Below are 16,068 nucleotides of genomic sequence, written 5' to 3' on the forward strand. Positions count from 1 at the left end.
CCTACAGCAAATAGGTACATTTTTGACAGCAGACGCTCTTATCCAGAGTAACTTCCAATTATTGAATGAATCTTCAGATAGCTAGGCGAGACAACTACATACCACTGTCTTAACACGTACATTTACCCTCAACAAAATAGTTACCAGCAAAGTCAGTGGTAGTAGGAAAAGACAAGTGCAGAAATCCCCAGTTTCCTCCCCAGTCCCTGCCAACCTCCCTCCCCTCCTTTCTCCAGTCAGTCCGTCAGCTCTGTCTACCTCTCCTCATGTTATTTCAGCCCAGTCTGCTCAACCAAGGTCATGAGCACCAGGAATTGTGTGTGTGTGTGTGTGTGTGTGTGTGTGTGTGTGTGTGTGTGTGTGTGTGTGTGTGTGTGTGTGTGTGTGTGTGTGTGTGTGTGTGTGTGTGTGTGTGTGTGTGTGTGTGTGTGTGTGTGTGTGTGTGTGTGTGTGTGTGTGTGTGTGTGTGTGTCTTTCAGTACCCTCACTCCCCACAAATCAGTCTCATCCCTCGGACGTTGTGACCCCTAGCATACACACTGCTTCCTGTCTCTCTGACTGACTTCCTCCCTGGAGATATTTGTCAAACAATGCTGATCTATTCCACTTGTTCATTGCCAAAGACCCAATGCAAGCACCTCAAGCATGTGAAACACACACAAACAAAGAAACACACCGTAAAAACATCTAGATGCTCACATCCCGATGCTCATCGGACATTTGGCCAGTCCTAAAAAGAAAAAGACTATTTTAGGCTTACAGGTTAGGTTTAGAACTAGGGTTCGGGCAGCGTTTCCCAAACTCGGTCCACGGGACCCAAGGTGTGCACATTTAGTTTTTTTTCCCTAACACTAACTAACGCTGATTCAAATGACCAAAGCTTGATAATTAGTTGATTATTTGAATCAGTTGTGTAGTGCTAGGGCAAAAACCAAAAGGACCGAGTATGACAAAACCTGGGTTTGGGTCAGGTTTAGGGTAAATAGGACTTTGAATGGGAATCCCAAAAAAGTCCTCACAAGTATAATTACACAAGTGTGCGTGTGTAGCGACAGGATAGGATATCGCTCTGCAGGGGTGAGAGAGGGCTTGGAAACGAAGCTGCTTCCACGAAAACCTTATCTGGTGGCCTGCAGACATACAGTAGGGATGGAGGGGGTGGGCGGTTATTAGGGGTCAAGGGGGGTCGTCAGGCAGATGGAGGAACCACAGGAAATGAAATGACCTTGTGGACAGGAAGAGAGGGATCCCTATCAGGAGGAGGGGCAGTGGCTGGAGTCTTCCTAGCTCCGATACCACACACGCAAATGCATAGCCTACATATCTGTATGCTCAGCTCAACCCAATACCTTGTATGTGTACCTTAGTGATTGAATAATGCTTTCAGTACCATTGTAAATGCTGTCAGTAACTTGGAGAAGTAGCAGATGTAAGTAGAATGAAGGGTTGTTATGTCTGGCCTGGTTCTCTATGGCTGTGGATATGGCTTGTTTAACTTTCCTATTGTGAGGAGAGGAAACCCTGGGCCCTCCCTTCTTTGTCTCAGCACAAGGAGGTGCTGACATACTCACACACTGATAACACCAACCACTCACTATGACCATGGACCGTAGACCAACCATAGACCAACTACATTATGACCACAGACCATGCTGCCCACAGTCTCATTAACAACTCACTGACCATAGACCACACTCACCATACACTGGACTGAGCACTGTCATACTACTGGTCGTGGTCAGGAGAGTGGTAAAGGACAGAACTAGTTTGGTTAATTACTAAAAGCTCCATAGAGGTTACTTTGACTAAATAGGCCTGTGTCTTGTTTCAGGACTCTCCCACCAACAAGCTGCTGTATGCCAAGGAGATCCCAGAGTACAAAAAGAGGGTGCAGTGCTACTACAAGCAGATCCAGGAGATGGCGCCACTGAGCGAGCAGGAGATGAACGCCCACTTGGCCGAGGAGTCACGGGTGAGAGAGCGAGGGGTGACAGATCAATATATGATTGATTGATTGATTGATTTTAATTTGTTATCCTTGGTGGCAGACTGTCACTGCATTCAACAATGCTACACTATTAATTCATGTATTACTCTTTGAATTTCTTTTGTTTAACGGATTTACACTACCAGTCAAAAGTTTGGTCACACCTATTCATTCAAGGGTTTTTCTTTATTTTTACTATGTTCTACATTGTAGAATAATGGTGAAGACATCAAAACCATGACATAATACATATGGAATCATGTAGTTACCAAAACAGTGTTCAACAAATCAAAATATATTTTATATGGGAGATTCTTCAAAGTATCTCCCCTTTGCCTCAATAGCTTTGTACACTCTATGCATTTTCTCAACCAGCTTCATGAGGAATGCTTTTCCAACAGTCTTGAAGGAGTTCTACACATATGCTGAGCACTTGTTGGCTGCTTTTCTTTCTCTGCGGTCCAACTCATCCAAAACCATCTTAATTGGGTTGAGGTCAGGTGATTGTGGTGGCGAGGTCTTCTGATGCAGCACTCCATCACTCTCCGTCTTGCTCAAATAGCCCTTACACAGTCTAGAGGTGTGTTTTGGGTCATTGTCCTGTTGAAAAACAAGTGATAGTCCCACTAAGCGCAAACCAGATGGCATGGCATATCGCTGCAGAATGCTGTGGTAGCCATACTGGTTAAGTGTGCCTTGAATTCTAAATAAATCACTGACAGTGTCACCAGCAAAGCACCCGTACACCATCACACCTCCTCCTCCATGCTTCACGTTGGGGACCACACATGCGGAGGTCATCTGACTCTGCGTCTCACAAAGACACAACGGTTGGAACCAAAACATCTCACATTTGGACTCATCAGACCAAAGGACAGCTTTCCACCAGTCTAATGTCCATTGCTTGTGTTTCTTGGCCCAAGAAAATCTCTTCTTATTGGTGTCCTTTAGTAGTGGTTTCTTTGCAGCAATTTGACCATGAAGGCCTGATTCACACAGTCTCCTCTGAACAGTTGATGTTGAGATATGTCTGTTACTTGAACTCTGTGAAGCATTATTTGGGCTGCAATCTGAAGTGCAGTTAACTCTAATGAACTTATCCTCTGCTGCACAGGTAACTCTGGGTCTTTCCTGTGACGGTCCTCATGAGAGACAGTTTCATCATAGCGCTCTTTGCGACTGCAGTTGAAGGAACTTTCAAAATTCTTGAAATGTTCCCTATTGACTGACCTTCATGTCTTAACCTGTTGCGACGAGCCGGATCCGGGATCGTGAATACAGCCTCAAGCTCATTACCATAATGCAACGTTAACTATTCATGAAAATCGCAAATGAAATTAAATCAATATGCTTGCTCTCAAGCTTAGATTTTTGTTAACAACACTGTCCTCTCAGATTTTCAAAATGTGCTTCTCAGCCATAGCAAAACAAGCATTTGTGTAACAGTATTGATAGCTAGCGTAGCATTTAGCATAGCATTTAGCGTTAGCATTCAGCAGGCAACATTTTCACAAAAAACAGAAAAACATTCAAATAAAATCATTTACCTTTGAAGAACTTCAGATGTTTTCAATGAGGAGACTCAGTTAGATAGCAAATGTTCAGTTTTTACAAAAAGACTATTTGTGTTGACAAATCGCTCCGTTTTCTCCATCACGTTTGGGTAAGAAAAAAAATGAAAATTAAGTCATTAAAACGCGAACTTTTTTCCAAATTAACTCCATAATATTGACAGAAACATGGCAAACCGATGTTTAGGTTCAATCCTCAAGGTGTTTTTCACATATCTATCGACGATAAATCCATTGTGGCAGTTGACTTTCTCTTCTGATGAAATGGAACGGCGCATGGACCTAAAGATTACGCAATAATTTCGACACAGGACACCAGGCGGACCCCTGGTAAATGTAGTCTCTTATGGTCAATCTTCCAATGATATGCCTACAAATACGTCACAATGCTGCAGACACCTTGGAGAAACGACACAAAGGTCAGGCACATTCCTGGTGCATTCACAGCCATATAAGGAGACATTGGAACACAGCGCCTTCAGAATCTGGGGCATTTCCTGTATGAAACTTCATCTTGGTTTCGCCTGTAGCATTAGTTCTGGGGCACTCACAGATAATATCTTTGCAGTTTTGGAAACGTCAGAGTTTTTTCTTTCCAAAGCTGTCAATTACCTGCATAGTCGAGCATCTTTTCGTGACAAAATATCTTGTTCAAAACGGGAACGTTTTTATCCAAAAATTAAAAGAGCGCCCCCTATCTCGAAGAAGTTAAAGTAATGATGGACTATTATTTGTCTTTGCTTATTTTAGCTGTTCTTGCCATAATATGGACTTGGTATACCACCCTACCCACCCTACCTATTGTTCCCTGTTGACTGACCTTCATGTCTTAAAGTAATGATGGACTATTATTTGTCTTTGCTTATTTTAGCTGTTCTTGCCATAATATGGACTTGGTATACCACCCTACCTAGTCACAACACAGCTGATTGGCTCAAATGCATTAAGAAGGAAAGAAATTTGACAAATCAACTTTTAACAAGATACACCTGTTATTTGAAGCTCATTCCAGGTACCTCCCTCTTGAAGCTGGTTGAGAGAATGCTAAGAGTGCAAAGCTGTCATCAAGACAAAGGGTGGCTATTTGTAATATCTCAAATATAAAATATATTTTGATTTGTTTAACACTTTTTGGGGTTACTACATGATTCGATGTGTGTGATTTCATAGTTTTGATGTCTTCACTACTATTCTACAATGTAGAAAATAGTAAAAATAAAGAAAAACCCTTGAATGAGTAGGTGTATACAAACTTTTGACTGTATATCGGAACGATACGCTCACTCTGTTACAGAAATACAGAAACGAGTTCAATACCAACCTGGCCTTGACGGAGATCTACAAATACGCCAAGAAATACAGAAACCAGGTAAGATCCGCTATCTCTCCCACTACCTCTGCCCTGGATGAGCTGTTTGACACGTTTAAACTGGCCCTATCTCCAGCCTTATCACAGTCTATATTCCACATGGAGTTTAGAGTTTCAGAGAGAAAGAGAGAGATGAGTATCAGGGCATGAAGCATCAGTACAGGTGATCACATGCTTCTTTAAAGATCTATAACGGCCTCTTCACAACCCCACACACCCTCTTTCACCCAGACCCGAAAAAGACCTGCGCACACACACACACACCTACTGTTCCGTGGAATGATTCAGACAGTGATGATGTCTGAGGGCCCTCATCATAATGTCTGAGAACCCTCATCATAATGTCTGAGGACCCTCATGGGTTTAACTGCTGTTATACCTGCCATTCTCCTGTACCAGCTTAAATGAATTTTCCCCTCACCTTTTTCCCTTAAAGTTTCCTTAACTTTAAGCCAGTTGCACAAAACATTTTAAGGCACATTTCCCCCTTATAAACACTTTCCTGCAGTGGAGTGACCAAAGTGCCCTCTAACACTCAGAGGTTTCTCTGGGACTCTCTATGAATCACTTCTGAATGACACATTCTCGCACACAGCCCTCTCACATGCTGCCAGTAACACCCACTGAACGCATGACAACTAGCAGGCATGAAAGGCAGCACAGGCATTTTGTTTTGTAAATAGTACAGTGGGGCAAAAAAGTATTTAGTCAGCCACCAATTGTGCAAGTTCTCCCACTTAAAAAGATAAGAGAGGCCTGTAATTTTCATCATAGCTACACTTCAACTATGACAGGCAAAATGATTAAAAAAAATCCAGAAAATCACACTGTAGGATTTTTAATGAATTTATTTGCAAATGATGGTGGAACATAAGTATTTGGTCACCTACAAACAAGCAAGATTTCTGGCTTTCACAGACCTGTAACTTCTTTAACAGGCTCCTCTGTCCTCCACTCATTACCTGTATTAATGGCACCTGTTTGAACTTGTTATCAGTATAAAAGACACCTGTCCACAACCTCAAACAGTCACACTCCAAACTCCACTATGGCCAAGACCAAAGAGCTGTCAAAGGACACCAGAAACAAAACTGTAGACCTGCACCAGGCTGGGAAGACAATAGGTAAGCAGCTTGGTTTGAAGAAATCAACTGTGGGAGCAATTATTAGGATATGGAAGACATACAAGACCACTGGTAATCTCCCTCGATCTGGGGCTCCACGCAAGATCTCACCCCGTGGGGTCAAAATGATCACAAGAACGGTGAGCAAAAAATCCCAGAACCACACGGGGGGACCTAGTGAATGACCTGGGACCAAAGTAACAAAGCCTACCATCAGTAACACACTATGCCGCCAGGGACTCAAATCCTGCAGGGCCAGATGTGTCCCCCTGCTTAAGCCAGTACATGTCCAGGCCCGTCTGAAGTTTGCTAGAGAGCATTTGGATGATCCAGAAGAAGATTGGGAGAATGTCATATGGTCAGATGAAACCAAAATATAACTTTTTGGTAAAAACAAAAAATGCTGAGTTGCATCCAAAGAACACCATATCTACTGTGAAGCATGGGGGTGGAAACATCATGCTTTGGGGCTGTTTTTCTGCAAAGGGACCAGGACGACTGATTCGTGTAAAGGAAAGAATGAATGGGGCCATGTATCGTGAGATTTTGAGTGAAAACCTTCTTCAATCAGCAAGGGCATTGAAGATGAAACGTGGCTGGGTCTTTCAGCATGACAATGATCCCAAACACACCGCCCGGGCAACGAAGGAGTGGCTTCGTAAGAAGCATTTCAAGGTCCTGGAGTGGCCAAGCCAGTCTCCAGATTCAACCCCATAGAAAATCTTTGGAGGGAGTTGAAAGTCTGTGTTGCCCAGCAACAGCCCCAAAACACCACTGCTCTAGAGGAGATCTGCATGGAGGAATGGGCCAAAATACCAGCAACAGTGTGTGAGAACCTGGTGAAGACTTACAGAAAATGTTTGACCTCTGTCATTGCTAACAAAGGGTATATAACAAAGTGTTGAGAAGCTTTTGTTATTGACCAAATACTTATTTTCCACGATAATTTGCAAATAAATTCATAAAAAAACCTACAATGTGATTTTCTGGATTTTTTTTCTAATTTTGTCTGTCATAGTTGAAGTGTACCTATAATGAAAATTTTACAGGCCTCTCTCATATTTTTAAGTGGGTGAACATGCACAATTGGTGGCTGACTAAATACTTTTTTGCCCCACTGTATGTGAACAGTAAAGGCTCTTGTGGGGAGAGAGTCATGCATGAAGGCTGAAGAACTGCTGAAGTACTCTTTCTCTGGCTGGGCAGCTGGTTGAGTTTCTGTCTTGTGCTGCAGAATGCATGAACACTTGAGGGTTACTGAAATGAGTCTCTCTATTTCTCTCTCTCTCTCTCATTCTCTAACTGTGGGTAGATACGTGTTGTAAAGGTTGCTTACTTGGCCATTGTCTGAACTGTTTCTTTCTCGCTCTCCTTCTCCCTCTCTCTCTCTGTTAGGTGGTGAGTGCTCTTGAGTCCAACCCCACAGCGAAGCGTACTCAGCTGCACCACAAGTTTGAGCAGGTCATTGCTCTGGTGGAAGACAACATCTATGAGTGCAGCAGTGAGGCCTGAGTCTCCCCCAACCCAGATTCCAGCCTATTCCCCCTGGCTGCCTCCACCCTACCCGGGGTCCAAGGACCTAGGAAACCCCCAGTCCGTCTACCCTCCACATATCCCTACTGTTTATAGAGCCCAAAGACAGAAAGGAACTCTTTGCTTTAAGAAAGATTTTGCTTTAAGACTGGAAGAGATGTCAGCTTGAGCTTTACTGTACCACCCCTAACCCAAGACTGCCTCAGAAACCTGATTGGGAGCACTGTACCATGGATTAAGAAATGTCCTAAGAAACGTACCTTGTATTGAGCAATTGCTTTAGATATACCGAGGAATTGATACCCACATCCCTTATATCAAATATAGAATCTCTGGATCCTCCCTTTGACTGTGTTGACTCTTCTATTGACACATGGATATAACCCCAAGCTGGTTTCCTGCTTATTCACACCTGGCTTAAATCTCACTCTGGTTTCACACTGCTTTGACCTGAAGCATAGTGGAGTTAGGCACTTGGAGATGGACCTGGATGACGTCACCGCCTCTGGGACCTGGTTCCCCGGCAACCATCTTACGCACTGACCCCCTTTTTCTAGGGGGATGAGCCAATGATGCACTGTACTGTATGATAAATGTCCATAGCAATATTTATAGCTGAGTTATAATGCTTTCTGAGTGGCCTGTTCAATGATATGTGAATGAGAAACTCCTCCCATCTTCTTATAACCTGCACTGTTCTCAGGTTTGATTGGTGGAATGGGCAAAGAACTCCACCGATGCTTTGAACTACAAGTCCCAATGGGCTTTGCAAGTTGGTGATGGGTTATGGAGGAGTAGAGAGTATAATTAGGTGATTTATTTAGGTGACGTTTCATGTGCCAGACCTGCTTGCAAAGAGACTGGACTCTATATAATTACATTGGATGTGTTCATGTGAAGACAGGTTGATCTGTTTTGGAAGTGACTGAGAACGAAGATTGATTATGATCAAGCGGGAAATTTAGAGTAGAACTATGACCTTCAGTTAATCAAAGAGGAAGAACTGTTTGACATGACTGTACTTGTGATGCCAAAATGACTTGTGTCTATTGTCAGAGTTTGTGAAAGTAAATGCTATTACAAAGCTTTAAAATGTTATGAAATGTCAGTTTCGTAATCATATTTCAATTCCTGTTTTCATCAATAACAAGGGCTCGATTCAATCAAATCCGCTTTAGCCAACATCCGCATAGCGGTTGTTTTGGCTGTATGGGAACTGAGTTTGAGCTGTCATATCCACAAGTGGCTCCTGGCATTATACCTAAAGCGGACATTGCCATTGGCTGCACGTAGTTGCATTAACCAAAATCCCATGCAGCCTTATTTACAAGTTTGAACACTGGAATGTGAGATATAATCTACACCTGGATTAGGATGATAGAAATGCTCATGATTTCATTGGATGATTTATAAATTTGAGCATAATTATATCTATATAGCCTACATATTCTCATTCTGAACTTCTAGCGCTTTGGCTTTCATGGCAACGATCGATCGCAAGAGCAGCTGCTCACCGATTTGACAGCTCTAGCAGTTTCACCTCTGACATTGCCAAAACATCTGCTATGCTGGTGTCTGCTATCGCCAGTTAATGACTGAATCTAGGCCCTAGTCCTATGTAAACTGAGAAAAGTTTAAATTTTTAAACCACAGGGCAGCAATGTACTGTAGAGTTTTGTTTGTGCTGTCTTGATTGGTTGTGCATACCACCCAACAACCCAATGGGCATCTGGACTTTTTCTGAAAGGCTAGTACTGTAAATGCTCCCATATGAAAGAAACAGCTATGAAAAAGAAAGATCTCATATTTTTATCATCATTTTTATTCCAGGACATTTAACAACTTTATTTCCACGTCACGTACAACATCCTAATCTTTACATTATTAACACTAGTCCTGTCTCCAGAGCTTTTAAACATACACGCATACACACACGCACACTAACACACACACTCTCAGGAGGTGTCATCTTTCTGCAGAGGTTCTATGCAGGTCCATTTGTTTACATTCAGGACCTTTTCCGAGCCAAGTGTTAAGAACTAACCCGTTCAGCCTCATCATGGGAAAGACACAGAAACCAGGGGAGAGGTCTCCTCAATGCTTTATGGTAGGCACAATCTAAACCAATTTAAAATGTATTTTACCCTAAGTATTAATTTTTTTAATGGATACTTTAAAGCGTATTTAAGGGGCATAAGATGAACAATTATGTAAACAAAAGTTGCCATAGGTTTTTTTGTATTGTGGCATTTGAAGGTTTCACAACACTAAATGATTGTATGTGTTTTAATGGAAGGGGAGCCCATGGAACGTGTTTAGTTGGACAGCCACCAAAATGACACCCAGAGGTGCTGCTTAAAGTGCTTGAGGTAGAAGTCAAGATGCACTAACCCACAGACCTGGTATCAGACAATGCAACCCCTATTCCTAACCATAACCTTTAAAAGGGGAGTAAAATAATCTGACTCTTTATCAGTGGTTTGAGGCAACTTCTACCAACTCCAGTAAACGATTGATGAAGCCAACTAAGCACTGTTTCTTGGTTTGTTATGCTTTGGTCACATTGAGGGATATATGTACAGGTACAACAGGCACACCCATGCAGTGCAGATAGAGGTAAATCGAGAAAATTGGCCTATCGGGGGCTGCTGCTTGGCGGTGGGTCCACAGATGGGCTGGGACAGGTAAGGAGTCAGGCTTTATGGGTCGTAGGTCAGGCAGGAGCCACCTGGCTGGCAGAGATGGAGGAGGCCTGTGTTTTGGAGGAGGCGGTGGAGGTCTCCTCCTCACCTAATGGGTTCTTCCCGCAACACACTATGGTCAACATGCAGTTCCTGAACTGGAGAAGGGAGGAGAGGGAAGGTTTTTCTCACACGTCTATCTATGTCCGCTTTATGTAGACATACACACACACTCTGCTTGGGTTACCTGTCTGTTGAGTAGAATGTAGATTATTGGGTTGTAGAGGGCAGCACTCTTGGCAAAGAAGGCTGGGATGGTCATCATGACAGGGCCAAAGTTGGTGCCCTGATTGGCAAAGATGTACCAGGCCACAGTGGCATAGGGCATCCAGCACACCAGATACGAGATGACCATGACGATCACCATACGGGTCACTTCCTTCTCTGCCCTCTGAGTGGTCTCTGACTCCTGCTGCAGGGCTGCCGCCTGAATGGACAGACACACACAGAGTTCTTTGATATGAGCCCTAACTGGAGATATATTAGTCCTGTGCGTTTACCGGTACTCAGTGACCGTGTGTGTGGTCGTACCGCGCGGACGGTGCAGAGCAGACGGCCGTAGCAGAAGCCGATGATGACCAGAGGGATGGAGAAGTGGAGGGTGAACATGTAGATGACAAAGGAGGTGTTTCCCAGCTCAGGTGTCGGGGTGTAGTAGTCAATCCCACAGGAACACTGCATGCCCTCTGGGATGTACCTACAAACATTCACCTCATATTTTTGTTTGGAAATGTAATATACAGAAGTATTGCCCCGGAGGTCTACCAGCCATCAGCCCATTCATTGTTCTTAAGGTGACATTTAAGGTAAGACTAGTAGGAGATGCTATTTGGAAGGTACAGTGCCTTGCGAAAGTACTCGGCCCCCTTGAACTTTGCGACCTTTTGCCACATTTCAGGCTTCAAACATAAAGATATAAAACTGTATTTTTTTGTGAAGAATCAACAACAAGTGGGACACAATCATGAAGTGGAATGACATTTATTGGATATTTCAAACTTTTTTAGCAAATCAAAAACTGAAAAATTGGGCGTGCAAAATTATTCAGCCCCCTTAAGTTAATACTTTGTAGTGCCACCTTTTGCTGCGATTACATCTAAGTCGCTTGGGGTATGTCTCTATCAGTTTTGCACATCGAGAGACTGACATTTTTCCCCATTCCTCCTTGCAAAACAGCTCGAGCTCAGTGAGGTTGGATGGAGAGCATTTGTGAACAGCAGTTTTCAGTTCTTTCCACAGATTCTCGATTGGATTCAGGTCTGGACTTTGACTTGGCCATTCTAACACCTGGATATGTTTATTTTTGAACCATTCCATTGTAGATTTTGCTTTATGTTTTGGATCATTGTCTTGTTGGAAGACAAATCTCCGTCCCAGTCTCAGGTCTTTTGCAGACTCCATCAGGTTTTCTTCCAGAATGGTCCTGTATTTGGCTCCATCCATTTTCTCATCAATTTTAACCATCTTCCCTGTCCCTGCTGAAGAAAAGCAGGCCCAAACCATGATGCTGCCACCACCATGTTTGACAGTGGGGATGGTGTGTTCAGGGTGATGAGCTGTGTTTGTTGCCAAAAAGTTCAATTTTGGTTTCATCTGACCAGAGCACCTACTTCCACATGTTTGGTGTGTCTCCCAGGTGGCTTGTGGCAAACTTTAAATGACACTTTTTATGGATATCTTTAAGAAATGGCTTTCTTCTTGCCACTCTTCCATAAAGGCCAGATTTGTGCAATATACGACTGATTGTTGTCCTATGGACAGAGTCTCCCACCTCAGCTGTAGATCTCTGCAGTTCATCCAGAGTGATCATGGGCCTCTTGGCTGCATCTCTGATCAGTCTTCTCCTTGTATGGGCTGAAAGTTTAGAGGGACGGCCAGGTCTTGGTAGATTTGCAGTGGTCTGATACTCCTTCCATTTCAATATTATCGCTTGCACAGTGCTCCTTGGGATGTTTAAAGCTTGGGAAATATTTTTGTATCCAAATCCGGATTTAAACTTCTTCACAACAGTATCTCAGACCTGCCTGGTGTGTTCCTTGTTCTTCATGATGCTCTCTGCGCTTTTATCGGACCTCTGAGACTATCACAGTGCAGGTGCATTTATACGGAGACTTAATTACACACAGGTTGATTGTATTTATCATCATTAGTCATTTAGGTCAACATTGGATCATTCAGAGATCCTCACTGAACTTCTGGAGAGAGTTTGCTGCACTGAAAGTAAAGGGGCTGAATAATTTTGCACGCCCAATTTTTCAGTTTTTGATTTGTTAAAAAAGTTTGAAATATCCAATAAATGTCTTTCCACTTCATGATTGTGTCCCACTTGTTGTTGATACTTCAAAAAAATACAGTTTTATATCTTTATGTTTGAAGCCTGAAATGTGGCAAAAGGTCGCAAAGTTCAAGGGGCCGAATACTTTCGCACGGCACTGTATTTAGAGGGTTACCTACCTGGACCAGCCACACAATGGAGGTAGAGCACAGGTGAGAGACATGATCCAGGTGAAGGCCACGCCCACAATGGCGTGCCTCTCATTGAAGCGGAAGTTGGTCATTGGTTTACACACCACGATATAGCGCTCGATGGCCAATACCACCAGAGACCAAAGGGCGATCTCCCCTGAGAGACACAGCATGTTAGAGAGACATAAACAGTATAAAAGCTCATGTGCAGAAACTATTCAGACAGTTAAGGAATATTGGACACAGGCAGAACACTTAACAGTGAACACAGGCTACTGTATCTAAAAGTACACAGGGTATAGTGAGTGACTTCCAAGAATATTGGCAAATATACGTTTTCATACAGTTATGTGATCTCATTTATATTGATATGATAACTACAGTAGGTCCTACTTCAACACAGAGCTTAATGTATTAATTATATAAGGTCTATACATCTGCAGTTATTAAATACCCTTCCCCCACCAACCCCAGTCACAGAACACAGGTGTGTAAAAGAGGTGCAAATATACATATTATAGGGCGGCAGGTAGCCTAGTGGAACAAGGCACTTAACCCTAGTGTTCTGTATCTCCTTACATTAAACTCATTGAGTTCAAGGTACATTGAGGTGACACCTGAAAAAAGTTGGGCACCCCTTTCGGTAAAAGCTCCTCTAAACCACAGATCTAAAATCAAATTCCCCATAGCCTAACCATAACCATTATGGGAACAAACATATCTTATCCTGTAGCTTGCGACAACTTCTACCTAACCTAAGGCTCCACCGTGACTTACCTCCCATAGTGGCAAAGAATCCTTCAACGTTACAGCCGGTGACCCCCAGGAAGAAGTATCCCTGTAGGGCTGTTGCCAGAGTCACAGTGAAGCCTCCCACCACCATGAAGAGGTCAGCCACAGCCAGATTCAACAGGATGTAGTTCAAGGGGGTCCGTAGCTTCTTGTGCTGCACCGTGACATAGAGCGTAAGGAAGTTGACGGGGAAGGCTGTGATGATGAGAAAGATCATGTAGGCAGCGAGGAGCGAGTACTTCCAGGGTGGAGCTAGGTAGTACTGAGGGTGCTCAAAGGGGCTCCTCACCACCCCTGTCTTGTTTGACATGGGCACGTAGAAGTTTGGGCCCTCAGTGCCGTTCATGGTGACGGCTGTTGGGGTGTGTGTGTGTGTGTGTGTGTGTTTCTGTTTGTCTATGTGTCTCTACAGGAGTTTGTGTCTTTCTCTATCCTCTCTGGTATTTGGAGAGAGGAAAGAGAAAGCACTATGCCTTCTACAAGAGGAGCTATTTCTAGCTGGAAGGTTGGATAGATAGATGGAGGAAATGGATCCTGGTGATGAGAAGTGGTGTGCTTTGCCCCCCCCGAGGCGGGCACAGACCCTTTTAAGAGCTTCCCTCTTAGGATTAGGGACGTGCATGGAACTCAGCATGGTGTCAGCATAGGCAGATTTAGGACACACACACACAATAATTCATGAACATCTAGGACATATACTGTATACTCGAGGGTTATCCTCTGATGATTTCATCATCACAAGTGTGTCTTAATCAAGTTTGCTAAGGAGAGAGTGTTACAGGAGGCTGACGAAGACCAATGCAATTTATAGACTTCTTCTCAAATAGCACATATGACTCTGGCAAAAAGTAGTGCACTAGGAAACATGGTGTCATCAGAGATTTACATTATCCTAGATGTCAAGAGGCTACTGTACCAGTCTGCTAGTTCAGACCGACATGTCAAACCTTTTTCTATATATCATGTTCCAGACAGTTATTTCATGGACTGTCTACATTCCCTATTTGTGTAAATCTGTGTGATAGGCTCTGTGTAATCTGATCCTGTTAATCCTATTGGGTTGATCGGCTAAAGACGCACTTTTGTTACGGACTATAATGATCGTCATAACCTCGTCACTCAAATAACGTACACTACCATTCAAAAGTTTAGGGTCACTTAGAAATCTCCTTGTTTTTGAAAGAAAAGCACATTTTATGTCCATTAAAATAACATCAAATTGATCAGAAATACAGTGTGGACATTTTTGTTTTTTTAACTAGGCAAGTCAGTTAAGAATATATTCTTGACGGCCTAGGTTAACTGCCTTGTTTAGGGATTTTTACCTTGTCAGCTCGGGGATTCGAGCTAGCAACCTTTCAGTTACTGGCCCAACGCTCTAACTACTATGCTACCTACCGCCCCTCAACATTTAACAAGACCGGGATCGCGGAGTCGCCTCTTCACTGTTAACGTTGAGACTGGTGTTTTGCGGGTACTATTTAATTAAGCTGCCAGTTGAGGACTTGTGAGGCATATGTTTCTCAAACTAGACACTCTAATGTACTTGTCCTCTTGCTCAGTTGTGCACCGGGGCCTCCCACTCTTCTTTCTATTCTGGTTAGAGCCAGTTTGCGCTGTTCGGTGAAGGAAGTAGTACACAGAGTTGTACCAGATCTTCAGTTTCTTGGCAATTTCTCGCATGGAATAGCCTTCATTTCTCAGAAAAATAATAGACTGACAAGTTTCAGAAGAAAGGTCTTTGTTTCTGGCCATTTTGAGCCTATAATCAAACCCACAAAAGCTGACGCTCCAGATACTCAACTAGTCTAAAGGCAGTTTTATTGCTACTTTTTATCAGCACAATAGTTTTCAGCTGTGCTAACACAATTGCAAAATAGTTGTTTTCTAATGATCAATTAGCCTGATAAACTTGAATTAGCTAACACAACGTGCCATTGGAACACAGGAGTGATGGTTGCTGATAATGGGCCTCTGTAGATATTCCATTAAAATATCTGCAGTTTCCAGGTACAATCGTCATTTACAACATTAACAATGTCTACACTGTATTTCTGATCGGGTGTGAGCATATGGGCGGAATATTCCAGATCAGCATACAATCGAACATAAATATTTATTGGCTGGATTATAACCAAGTAGAAATGTTGATAAAATGTTGATAAAATATATTAACAAACTGGGAGATGGATTAAGTGATTCTAAACCAGTTTGCGGAGGTCAGTTGGGTTCATCGATCGGCAGTCAGCAGTAGAGAGAGCAGTTAAGTTGAAGCTCTGGCAGCTCATAGTCTTCACTGTGGAACATCTAGATTAGAGGAAACACAGCAGAGAAGACAGGATGAATGGGTCAGAGAACACAGCACCAGGCAGAGGAGGGATTCCCATATAGATAGCAACACAACATCTAGCACTGCCGCTAGCAACATTTGGTAAAAGACAAGAAACACAAAAATAAGTGAAACATAAAAGCTAGAGAGAGTTAA

The 16,068-nt window shown here is 43.0% G+C and overlaps 2 protein-coding genes across 2 annotated transcripts in view; one reads left to right on the top strand and one right to left on the bottom strand.

Moving 5' to 3' along the window:
* Positions 1–12,637, top strand: part of LOC118361418 (plexin-D1) — a 108,059-nt gene extending 95,422 nt beyond the window's left edge. The window contains exons 34-36 of the mRNA XM_035741355.2: positions 1,832–1,972; positions 4,853–4,927; positions 7,447–12,637. Coding sequence (XP_035597248.2) covers positions 1,832–1,972; positions 4,853–4,927; positions 7,447–7,563 — 333 coding nt within the window. The 3' untranslated portion in view covers positions 7,564–12,637. The remainder of the gene's footprint in view (positions 1–1,831; positions 1,973–4,852; positions 4,928–7,446) is intronic.
* LOC118361420 (rhodopsin) lies at positions 9,390–15,761 on the bottom strand. Its single transcript, XM_035741358.2, has 5 exons — positions 13,569–15,761; positions 12,780–12,948; positions 10,857–11,022; positions 10,513–10,752; positions 9,390–10,423 (listed from the first exon to the last, which is right to left on the bottom strand). Exons 1-5 carry the CDS (start codon positions 13,927–13,929, stop codon positions 10,298–10,300), a joined length of 1,062 nt encoding a protein of 353 aa, XP_035597251.1. The 5' UTR covers positions 13,930–15,761; the 3' UTR covers positions 9,390–10,297.
* Between the last annotated feature and the right edge of the window lie 307 nt (positions 15,762–16,068).

Source organism: Oncorhynchus keta, unplaced genomic scaffold (assembly GCF_023373465.1).
Source record: "Oncorhynchus keta strain PuntledgeMale-10-30-2019 unplaced genomic scaffold, Oket_V2 Un_scaffold_584_pilon_pilon, whole genome shotgun sequence".
Taxonomy (NCBI): Eukaryota; Metazoa; Chordata; class Actinopteri; order Salmoniformes; family Salmonidae; genus Oncorhynchus; species Oncorhynchus keta.

What these genes read in the sequence shown, in the direction of transcription:
- LOC118361420 (XM_035741358.2), bottom strand. Translation starts at nt 13,929, where the DNA reads ATGAACGGCACTGAGGGCCCAAACTTCTACGTGCCCATGTCAAACAAG. An exon ending in CCATTGTGTGGCTGGTCCAG is followed by an intron (nt 11,023 to 12,779) that starts GTAGGTAACCCT and finishes GAATGTTTGTAG; the next exon opens with GTACATCCCAGAGGGCATGC. An exon ending in TGCTCTGCACCGTCCGCGCG is followed by an intron (nt 10,753 to 10,856) that starts GTACGACCACAC and finishes CTGTCCATTCAG; the next exon opens with GCGGCAGCCCTGCAGCAGGA.